A 12,378-nucleotide genomic window follows, 5' to 3' on the forward strand; every position below is an offset into this window, starting at 1 on the left:
CGATCTTCCATACCTAGCTCTTCATCCCAATTGATTCCTGTTGTCCACAATTTTTGCATAAAGATTTTTCCCACAATTGTTACCGGTGCCAACCAACCTAATGGATCGAATATTTTTGCTAATGTGGACAAGACGAATCTTTTAGTTAGTTTTTTAGGTTCAGTACAACATACTGTAAATTTAAACTCGTCTTTGCTAGGGTCCCATTGTAGCCCTAAGGTTTTTATAAACTCATCTTCCTTGATGCTAACTATTTTATTATCTCCTGAGTTTTCTACCATTTCTAATATTTTTGGGTCATTCGAAACCCACTTTCTCAAATTAAACCCAGAGCTCGATAGTTCCTTAGAAATTAATTGAACTATGGTTGTGGCATCTTCTATTGAATTTGCACCTGTCATAAGGTCGTCCATATAAAAATCATTTTTTATTATTTCCCCAATCATTTTGTTTTTGCAATTTTCACCTACATCTGCCAATACTCTGGTTGCTAAATATGGGGCGGAAGCGGTACCATAAGTTACAGTAGTTAATTTGTAGGTTTTTATTTTTGTTTTTGGGTCATCCCTCCACAATATATATTGAAATTTTTGATCCTCATGTTTTATTTTGATTTGTCGGTACATTTTCTCAGTGTCCGATGATACTACATACTCCCATTTACGCCAATTTATCATTATATCGAAAATATCTTTTTGAACTTTTGGTCCAACCCACATAATGTCGTTTAGGCTTTTGTTATTGCTGGTTTTGGCTAAGGCATCAAAAACTACTCTTAATTTTGTTGTGAGACTCGATTCCCTTATAACAGCTTGGTGAGGAAGGTAGTATTTGCCTTCATCATTTATTTATTTATTTATTATTAAAGATAGAGAAGTTTGCAAAACTAGACTAACTTAGTTGGTAAAGCGCTGGCAGCGAGGCCTTCGGCTTTTAAGGTTACTGCTATTTAAGTCTATTATTTTATTTACATATTGTTCGTTGTAATTAGGCTACTTAGTTGGTAAATTTTGTTTATGTACATTTTGGGTGTTATTAAATTTTGTGGTATAGGTTTGAAGTTTTTAAGAAAATTAAGATTTTTTCTAAATTATCAGTGTTAAGTTCGTTAAGGAGATTTAATGGGTTTGTATTTTTGAAGATAGATAGTTTAATAGGAAGGATTGATGGGCATGAATTTAATAGGTGGGGTAAGGTATTGTCGCCTTGGAAGAAGGGGCAGGGTGAGATTTGGTTTTGATTGAAGTAGTGCTCGTGCGTAAGTTTTGTGTGGCCTAGTCTAAGGCGTATTATTTTAATTTGATCGAGTCTGCTCGATTTGGGATGGAAGGATCTGCAGTAATTGTCGATGTTTGAATTGTCTTTGCTAATGTTTTTATACCATTGATTGCAGTGTTCTATGTTTAGTTTTTTTCTTGTTAGGAATTCTAGTTTTAAGTGTCTGTTTATGTCTGTTAAGTTTATGTTTGGGGTGTAAATAAGGGGCATGCTGCATGTCGATTTTGCTGTTTGGTCGGCTAGCTCATTGCCTGCTATGCCTATATGACCAGGGATCCACAATATTTTAATTTTTGGGGCTAGTTTTGTAAGGAGTGATCTAATTTTGTTGGGGTAAAAATTGTTGTTATTTGTGTTTCTTATGGCGTCAATTGCTGAGAGAGAGTCAGAGCAGATCATGAACTTTCCCCTTGTGCATTTGACTTGGTCGATCGCTACTAATATGGCTATTATTTCTGCTGAGAGTATTGATGAGTGGGGGGGTAGGATACCATATTTAATAATATGAGTATCTGTTGTGATAGCATATGATATAGTGGAGTTCATTTTTGATCCATCCGTAAATATGAATTTGTGTGTTTTATGGCTGTCTTTGGTATGCTCGTATAGTTTCATGTATGTATCTGGTGTTGTGGTTTGTTTCTTGTGCGCTCTAAATGTTGTGTCTATGAGGTTTGGGAGATCCCAAGGTGGCTGGTATTTGTGTAGTTTAACTGGTTCGTAGGGTAGGTTTAGTGCTTGACAGAGGTTTATTGTGCGGTCTATGGTTGATGTATTCTTTTTTGATTTTCTTTGTTTGACAAGTTTGTGTATTGGTGTATCTTTGGAAAATATAAGGTTATTTGTGAGTTTGGCTGTTTGAAGGTCTCGTTTTTGCTCTAATGGGAGGATGTTGGCTTCGTATAGCAAGTTATTTATGGGTGTAGTTCGGTAGGCGCCAAGGGCTAGACGGATTGCGGTGTTAAAGGGGGTTTTTAATTTGTTAAGCACGCTTTTCGCCTTCATCATTTACTTCTACCATATGTCCTAAGTCTAAATATTCTTTCATAAATTTTGAATATTCAATTCGAAGTTTTTCATTTTTTAGTAATTTTTTTTTCTAAATTCATGAAACGAGCCATTGCTTGATTCTTTAAGTCTCCTAATGTTATATTTTCTTTAAAGGGAATAGCTACAATATATTTTCCATTTGAATCTTTTTTAGTATATTTTTTAAAATTATTTTCACAAATTTCTGTCTCTAAGTCATTGCTATCCTCTTCTTCTACCTCCCAATATCGGTCCATATGTTTTAACTCGATACTGGTTGCTACAATCGATTTACTTCCTCTGGATTTTGTGCACCCTGACACTGTCCATCCAAAGACCGTTTTTTGCCCAAGAAGCCTACCTTTTTTGGTTATCTCCGGCAGTAAGATTAGTGGATATAAATCAATTACAAGGTCAATTCGACCAGGTTGGTCGAAATTGGGATCCGCTAAATAGAATTCTTCCCAATCCGACTTGTTTATAGAAATTTCATTAGTGGGTAGACATTTCATTAATTTGGGTAAAATAATAGCATTTGTGTAAAATTCTTTACAATATTTACTGTTATTTTTAATTGTTAATTTTAGCTTGTGGTTTGACACACACGCACCTGTTGGTGATACTCCACTTATTTCAGTGTGCGCCTATATTTTAGGCAACTTAAGTTTTTGTGCCGCTTCTTCAGAAATCAAAGTGCTTTGTGACCCATTGTCAATAAATGCTCTGAACTTTCCGAATTCACCATCATGACCTTTAATCTGAACATACGCTGTGGCCAACAACGCTGGTTCAGAGGTCATGCATGTATTTACATTCTCCCTTTTACAATGCAACATGCTATGATGTGATTTTTGACAATATGAGCATACTAGCTCGCTTGTACATCTGATGTTTGGACTGTGCTTTAAACATCGGTAGCACAAATTCAATTTTTTAGCCACGTCCATTCTGGCCTGTGGACTTAATTATTTAAATTTATAGCAAAGAGTTAAATGATGCCCAGGCAAATTGCACATCGGGCATGTTGTTTTAGTTGGGTTATTATTTTTTATTATTTTTTTTGTTGGGAACTCATTTCCCACTGATTTCAACGAACTAAGCCGTTGGTCTAAAACAGAGGTCGGTACCCCAATACATTGATATGATTTTACCGCATTATTGTTAGTAACGAATAGCAGAAAGTAGGCTTTGAGCATGACGTTTCACACATTTATACTGTGTGTGTGTGGCAGAGCTCGGGCAGAGAAATTTCCTATGCCCCCGAGATAGGGCCGTGCCGACCTCTGGTCTAAAAAGTCTGAGACATCCTTTAAATTTTGGATTTCCCTCGATTTTTTTACTTGGCCCTCATACTGTTGTAGAGCCTCAATACTTAATTTTTTTAAAATAATATGCGCAAAAATGCAATCTGATTCTTCGGTCAGATTTGCTTTTAGGCGCATCATACAAATTGATTCATTGATTGAATCAATTATATTTTTAAGGTGCCTATATGAGTCCAAATTTATTTTTGGAAGCTCAATGAGGCGATTAAGCTGATCTGAGAATATTTTCCTATTATTCTCATATCGCTTAATCAGTAATTCCCAGGCAGCATCGTAATTGTTGCCTGAGCCAAGCAATAAATGGGAAACCACATTTCGTGCTTCCCCTTTTAGAGCACTTTTAAGGTAGCTTAGCTTCAAGGATGGACTTTAATCCATCCTTGAATGAACTAGCTCCTTAAATAACTCATAAAAATGGTCCCAATCTTTGGAATTTCCAGAAAAATTGGGAACCTCAATTTTTGGTAGGCTAGGTAGTTCGTCCATTCTAGGACAACCACCTTCTACCTTGTTAGGAGTTTTCTCTTGGATTTTATTATCCATCAGCTCGATGTGTATTTCAACATCCTCTTTGAGCTCTATAATTTTGCTCATATATTTATTATTGAGCCCTTCAATATTTAGTAAATCGGACACTGTATCGATTTTACTAAGAAAAATTCTTAATTTTTTAATTCTTATAGGAAAGGTTTAATTTTTCCTTTCCTGAATCTTAACATAAGTTATCTCGAGGTAATCCTCGAGGTTCTTTATAGCCCCCTCAAGCCTCAAAAAAAGCTCATCCTGGCCAATATATTTTTTAATTTTGTTGCTGTCGGACTTAATATTTGATAGCATGCTTTCGAAGTGATTTTTTAAGAAATAGTCATGCTCTACAGGACCGAGTTGAACCAAATGATTATGGTTCGTAAAGGCTTTTTGTTCCAAATTTTTTAATGCCTCCCTATCCTCTTCTGAATATGAATTTTTTGCGAGAAGCGCATCTATTTGCCGGGTGAGGCGCACCTGGTCTTCCGTAATTGGAATTTTATCCTTAGCCGACATTATATATTATTTTAAATTAAATAAAGTTCAAAAACTAAATTCAAGCGTTTATATATAAAAATAAAAACGAAACTTGCCGAGGACTAATTTCTAATTATTGCTGCTGATGTTGTTGCTGTTGCCGCTGCTGCTCGTGATGTTGTTGCTGTTGCCGCTGTTGCTCCTGATGTTGTTGCTGTTGCCGCTGCTGCTCGTGATGTTGTTGCCGTTCTCGATGTCGCCGTTACTATTGTGGTGTTACTATTGTTTTTGTATGTTTTTTGTGGACGTTTTTTTCTTTTTTTAATTTAATTTTTGTGGATGTTTTTTTTTTTTTAACTTTTTAACTTTAACGGTTGTTGGTGTTGGTTTGTTTATTTTTGGTGTATGTTTGTTGTTATTATTTTGGCGGATGTTGCTTGGGGTTTTTTTTTGGGGTTTTATTTTATTTAATTATTTTTTGTCGCTCACAATCACTTTTTTTTTTTTTTTAACTTTTAACTTCTCCGATGTAGGGCCTCGGATACGCCAACACAAATATATAAATGTTTTTTAACTTTTCCGATGTAAAGCCTCGGTTACGCTAATACAAAAATACTTTTTCGTTGATTTGCATATAATTTTTTATCTCGGTATTGTTCCAAAATAAAAACACACTTGTAGAAAGGAAAATATTTTTCTCTTTCTCTTGTTTAATGCTTATTGGCATTTATATTATTTTATACCCTGTGTTCCTTACCTCTTGGGTGGAAACAACAGGGGACTACGGTTTTTTAACTGGGTTCTTTTTTACCCAGATCGCAGCCTTATTTTTTAGCTACCTTGGGCTGAGAATTTTTATTTTTCTTCAGCCACTTATAGGTGCCAGTTTAAAACCTGAGTATCTTACCACAGGGGGGAAAACGTCAGGGTGTCTCGATGGACCAAATGTTAAGAGGAGCCCCTAAATAAAGGTCGTACTCCAATGAGTTCCGTTTCAAAACTGATTTTATTTGGTAAAGTTCTCTTATAAATAAGATACATGAAAATCTTAAAACTATTAAAAACTACTTATCAACGCACTGCACGTTGACATGCTATGCGACCCTTTCTCAAGTGTGACAAGCGGATGCGCTTATGTTTGTTATTTACGATGCTTATGTTCGTGTTTTTTATGTTAGGCTGCAGGGGATCGGTTTTAAGGGGAGGGTAAGGTCCAATCATGCGAAAAAAGCCATGTTTTTGTAATTTTTTTCCTGACGACACAGTTAAAATTTAATTATTCAACCAACGGTATATTAAAGTATGACATTAGAAGAATGTTTTATCAAATTTTTACAAAAAAATATTTAAAAATATGGCAATGGTAGCAATTGTCCGGACGTGTCGCCAAAAAAAGTTGAATTGCGGTGCCCCTCATAACTCGGTGCTGGATCATTTGTAATCAAAAAATGAAAATTCATTCGTTAGATAATAGTTCGCCCCAGGTAACGCTGTAAAGGTTTTTTGAAAATTGCAATTTTTTAATTTATTTGAAGACTTTGAAGTGAAAAACTCAATATTTTGGGAAAAAATCGGTTAATTTGTCATTGCGAAATCAAGATTATGAACAAAAAAAAAAAAAACTCGACAGCGTTACCTCGTAAAATATGTACAAAAATAGTGTTTAAAATTTCAAAAGGATCGGTGCAGTAGTTTTGAAGTTATGAGGGGCACCGACTTTGAAAACGTGAGTTGTGGGAAAAACGCTTAAAAGTTTTAAACACAAAACAAATCCAGTGTAAAACGTTTACAAGCAACTTCATCAATAACTAATAACTTCGTCAATTTTTCTTTAATTGACTTGAAATTTTGACACAATATTCTTCAAATATTATGCATTCAATTTAAAAAATAAAAAAAAAATTAAAAAAAAAAATTTTTAATACCTTACCCTCCCCTTAAACCATGCTGTTTATCTCATACTTCCATGGGTCCGATACCTTGAAACTCTATCTTTGAAATTTGTATATAAAATGGTGTTCAATGCTTGAACATTCTGGAAAGGGCCACAAAAAGGTGTGTGTTGTTTTTAGATTAACATTTTATTTATGTATATGTGTATTTTTGTTTTCGTATTACATTTATTTATTCTATTTCTTCAGTATTATAAAATTATTATAATTGTTCGATAACAAAGAGTAGTGGACTGTATATATATTTTCTTTTTGAATTTTAATATCTTAAATATTTTAAAATTGTTTAAGTTTTTATTTGTTATGTTCGACCTAATGTCTGAACATCGCCTTTATTATACTTTATGTACTCATCTCGTTCAACCACACTTTTACTAACCTTTGAAGTTTAAAGATGTTGATTCTCAGTAAAATATTTATTTTTGCACATATTTGAGCTTGGGAAAAAAACAACCAACGCCCTACTAACCCTTATGTCATTTCCACCGATTCAGTAGGGAAGTAGAATAAAAAGTCTGTAACTCCTTTAGGTAGATGTAGTTCGTAGGTGCAGATTACCCACTGGAATACTTTGGCGTTAAAACATTTCCCAACAACATTATTGAACTACCGCTACAACAAGATTTCCATCAAGACTCCCCCATGAGGGCGGGAGTGGGCTTGTCAAAATGTTGGCACAAACTTGATCTGCGTGGATAACAAACGATTCCAAGTTCCAAATCGGATAGTTATATCTCTTATAATCTTCGAGATCCACACGTAAAATTTCAAACAAACTGGTACTGCGTGGGTATTATAGAAGTCTCCATGTCAAATCCTATAGCTCTATTTCTTATAGTATCTGAGATCCATGCGTTTTTACGGACAGACGGACATGGCTATATCGACTCGGCTGTTGATGCTGATTAAGAATAAATATAGTTTATGGGGTCGGAGATGATTCTTCTTTATGTTACATAGATTTACATGACTACAATATACCTATGTACTTTACGAGTACATGGTATAATTATGTAGTGGATGTATTTTTTGACAACGAGCAAATGATTGAATTTATTAAATTTTCATTTGATGAATGAATTCCATCAAGGACACTTGTTCAAAATTAAAAAAAAAAACGGACATTCTACAAGACGGAGAGGCAACCAGAAACAGGTTAGTCCTCGCGGAAGTCCCTTAAGGCAGCGTAGTAAATGCCACCTTTTATACGCTCTTTATAAATGACACGCCAAAATAGCCGCTTGGGTGTTGGAGTTAAGATTGGGTGTGTATGAAGCCACAGATTGAAGCCATTGATTAAATCTAAAAATAGATTTGGGCATGCAGCCCCATTTGGTTTTGATTTGATTTCAATAAGCCCCATGTTTGGAAAAATATGCCGATTTTACTTCGACTCTCCGAAGGTAGTGCCATCCCGATCTGTTGTTTCATGGGTCACGGGACATATCCACCTGGAACTCACAACAAACGCCTCATTTTCGCCTCGTGTATTGGGCTTTGAATAAAGCTAGTCCAAAAAGTAAGACGTCTTCATTTTTCACTAAAGAGCTGCATAAAACTGTATAGTACTCGACATTTCCGCATGGTAATGCATCCATAAGGAGCTAGATATTCCACCAATTTGTAAGGCAACAAAAGAGGCTTCCCTCCTATCAAGGACTTTGAGATCAAACAGAGCACCGACTTTTTGACTTATTTACACCGTGCTTGGAGTGTATAGATCCATACCTTTTCCATTTCTATTTTTCTTAATTTTTTATAACTAAGTTTTTAATTAATTTAATATTTATTTCAGAGTCACCAAAAAACATAAAAATTCCTTTAATGCTGAACCTCTTAAAATACGATGACTACCACACAAGAGTTTTGCGTACGCTGGAACACACATTTGGGAAGCATAGGAGCTGTGTTTCCTCAGCTCCTAGCCATTCAGAGGTTTGTTGATGTCACTTTAGTTTGTGATGGTCACCAATTACGTTGCCATCGTTTAGTCTTGGCCGCATGTTCCAGTTATTTTGAAACCATATTAGCAGAGAATCCATGCAAACATCCCGTTATCATTCTGCCTAGAGAGGTACAACTTTGGGAAATTCAGGCTCTAGTAGATTTCATGTATAAAGGAGAAGTCAACGTCACACAGGCCGGCTTGGGTCAATTGCTGCGTTGTGCGCAGCACCTCCGAATACGTGGCTTATATGGCTCAGAAGTACCATATAAGCCAAGCCAGAGAAATGGGGATTATATCGCAGATAGTTTAGAGAAAGTGAGCAGCTCCGAAGGGGGCAGTGGATTAACAAGTTTACCACCTCTATCTCGCATTCAGGAATTATCTGTCAAGCGGCAACTATCATTGACACCAAAAGAGAAAGAAAGCGAATTACGAAGTCACCAACAAATAAGAACAAATGGAGAAAATCTAGAAAACTGGAAAAGTCTGGAAAAGTCTTTTCATATCGTCCCCGCAAAAAAAACAGCCATACTACCAATTATAGATAACTGCGACGATAAATTCTGTGCTACAAATGGCAATTGTTTTGGAAAGCTATGCGATTTTAATTTACTTGAGGATGAAAACATGTGTAGCCAACCATCTAATCTTCAAACAAGGTTTGTCTTATCTTTAAATTAATTATTTTTTTTTTTTAATTTTCACAGCATACAATACAAATGTAAGCTTAAATTGTGTCTTTTTCGGTCCATATTCACAACGCATGCTCCCAAAACAGAGTATTTTTATTAATGAGTCGCGGATGTTAAATAATCAGTTGGTACTTGACAAAGGTGTTTTGTATAAATGTCGATAAATAAGTATATATGTAGTATACTAGAAACCCCGAAAAACTTTGTTTTGAACGCGAACATTCTTCGACAGTTGTACTTTTTCAACATAACGCCACAGTCGCGATGATTTTAAGCAAGCATTAATTTAATTAGCGTACGTTAAACGTGGAATAACGGGAAAAGTTTGTCTGAAATAAACTGAAAGAAGTTACAAAGAGCCGCCAAATAGTTTATTATTGTTTTTTATATCCTTAAATGTTCAATTCAATGCCACAAGCGAATGTTTACGTGCCATAGTGCATTCCTCCTTGTCTTGCCGCATCTGCGAACATAATGCGGTCATAGATCATTTTTTGTTCGTCATTAAGTAGTGGAACATTGCGACTAACAATGGCTGTCATTTCTACACTATCGTACTGTAGTTCAAGATTCATCTGTGATGGGTAAAAACGTACGAATTATGAATTGAATGTACAAATTAATTTCAAGAAACATGGTAGAATCTGGTTCTGTACCGAGAAGTATGCCGCTCAATGGTTCAGGTGGTGTTTTTATTTCGGTTAGTTGTACTTTTCCTGATGAGCAACACATCCCAACTGGATCATTTTTAAATATAAGTCCATGACAATACAAGCATTCTTTTTCCAAAGTACCAATACCACAGTGCGACAGTGATTTGGAACTTTTGAAAAAACAAAGTAGGAATTGTTTATTTATTTACACGGTACAAAACCGTGACTTTTTTGCTCTGAAATATTCCTTAACGCATAATTTTAAGCGGATTTTAAAATATCCGACGTTTTTCAATAGTTAAATGTTGTAGCATTTGAAAAAAACATATCTTTAATTAACTAAAACAAAAAGGATACAATTTTTACTCAAAAAACTGACATTTTTTAATTTTTGTTGTGTTTTTCGAACTTTGACGCCATTTATTCGGTATAACGTACAAGAAATGGACACAAATCAATATTGTCTCATTATCCTGAATAAAACGAGACTAATTTTATTAAAAAAGTATGAAAATTTTTGAAGTTATAAGGCTTTTCCTACAACAAGTCAATCAGTAAAATAATTTTTTCCTAAAACAATTCAAAATTCAACAATTCAGTTTATTGTGTAAAAATTGTATCCTTTTTGTTCAAAAAAATGTAAGGCACATCTTTTTTTCAAAAGCTACAACATTTAACTATTGAAAAATGTCGGAAATTTTAAAATCCGCTTAAAATTATGCGTTAAGGAATTTTTCGGAGCAAAAAGTAAATATTTAAAAAAAGTCCTAATAAACAATTCCTACTACGTCTTTTTAAAAGTTCCTCCAATTTTATTTTTTTTGGCGCACTGTGTAAACAATTTGGAATAAGGAGAATATTCAACATGGAATGGATCTGAGCGCTTCTCTTCGATGCAGTTTTATTTGTTTAAGTTCATTCGCCTCTTTCGATTGTGATTCACGTAACTGCGCCATGCTCACACGGCAAGTTTCATGATCTTTTTTTTTATTTTTTTTATAGCGTTGCTTTTATATATTGAATGTACTCTTAATTTTGAGACTAACAATAAGTTGGCGAATCTTAACATTAAAATTTAACTAACAGTATACTAAGACTGCATTCTGGCTGGGTGGTTAAGTCATTGTGACGAAGGCGTGATTGGTTGCTCAATCTTGTTAGACCTCTCGCCAGGTGGTTAGGGTGCACCGATAGCTTGGTTAAGTACTTTACCTTCTGTTCAGCGATCACTTCTTTGACTGGTAGAATGTTTAAGTCTCGGTGTATGTTTTCGTTGCCCCGGTGATTGATCTCAAGATCTTCGACTGAACTCTTTAAACTATGTCAATGTTGCTATTGCTGGCGTTCCCCCATAACTGGGAGGTGTACATCCATATAGGTTTTAGGACCGAGTTGTGCAGCTGGACTTCATATTCAAGGCTAAGAGGTGACCAAGCGTTGATAAGCCAATAAAGGCTGCTGGCTTTTAGCTTAAGGTGTGTTCTTTTGGCTTCAATGTGCCGGCGCCGTGCCGTGACTCTTCTGTCGAGATGTACTCCTAGGTATGTTACTTCGTTTGCTTGGCGGGCAGTTTTGCCTGTTCAGAGTGAACGTAACGTGATTGCATTTTAGTTCGTTCACTTTAATTCACCAATCTAACAGCCATTTTTCAACATCGACCATTTGAAGAGCTAGCTGCGCAGTTTCTTGAATCGGGCATTTTGAGCGGCTAAGAATAGCTGTGTCATTGGCAAACGTGGATGTGTTTAGACGTGTGCTTGTCGAGATGTCTGCTGTGTAGAGGACATATAATATTGGCCCTAGCACGCAACCTTGAGGAACTCCAGCTCCAATAGTGTAATCATCAGATATAGCAGTATTGTACCTCACGACAAATTTTTTGTTGTAAAGGTAAGACTCTAAAATATTGTGGGTGCTGTAGGGAAGCATTGTACATTAGGCCTTCTAGCCTAGAAGGCTCTATCAAATGCTTGAGAGACATCTAAAAATATGGCAGTACAGTACTCTCGTTTTTCGAACGCGTTACGAATTTCTGATGTTATCCGGTTGACCTGCTCAATTATTCCATGCTTTTCACGAAACCCAAATTGGTGTGACGGGATTCCTTCCTGGATTCTCAGGTATGTGTTTATCCGAGTCATTAGGCATTTTTCAAAGAGTTCAGATAGGCAAGAGAGTAGGCTTATAGGTCTATACGACGTGGGGATAGTGTGGTCTTTCCCCGGCTTTGCTATCATTATAATAATTGACTTTTTCCATCGCACTGGAAAGTGGCCAAGTTTTGAGATGGCATTAAAGAGCTGGGTGAGAGTGCAAACGGCGCAGTATGGGAGCTCAATGATCATTTTGGCAGTTATGAGGTCGCAGCCCGGGGATTTTTTCGGATTCAGTTGTCTTTTGATGATGTTAACGATTTGGGCGAAACTCAATTGGCTCATGTTGAGGCTGGGGCTTATATGATAGAGTCGGCAAAGTAAACGCATTGGTGGCAGGATT

At 35.8% G+C, this 12,378-nt stretch overlaps 1 protein-coding gene across 4 annotated transcripts in view; it reads left to right on the forward strand.

Annotated features, from left to right (window-relative positions):
* LOC108128214 (uncharacterized) overlaps positions 1-12,378 on the forward strand; it is a 215,426-nt gene that overhangs the window by 75,133 nt on the left and 127,915 nt on the right. For 3 of the 4 annotated variants that reach the window (XM_043211220.2, XM_070282937.1, XM_070282938.1), the window contains one exon: positions 8,385-9,196. In XM_043211220.2, the coding sequence (XP_043067155.1) occupies positions 8,436-9,196 (761 nt within the window). In that variant the 5' untranslated portion in view covers positions 8,385-8,435. The remainder of the gene's footprint in view (positions 1-8,384; positions 9,197-12,378) is intronic. The other variant, XM_070282939.1, reaches the window with a different exon arrangement.

The sequence above is a fragment of the Drosophila bipectinata genome, chromosome XR (assembly GCF_030179905.1).
Source record: "Drosophila bipectinata strain 14024-0381.07 chromosome XR, DbipHiC1v2, whole genome shotgun sequence".
Classification (NCBI taxonomy): domain Eukaryota; kingdom Metazoa; phylum Arthropoda; class Insecta; order Diptera; family Drosophilidae; genus Drosophila; species Drosophila bipectinata.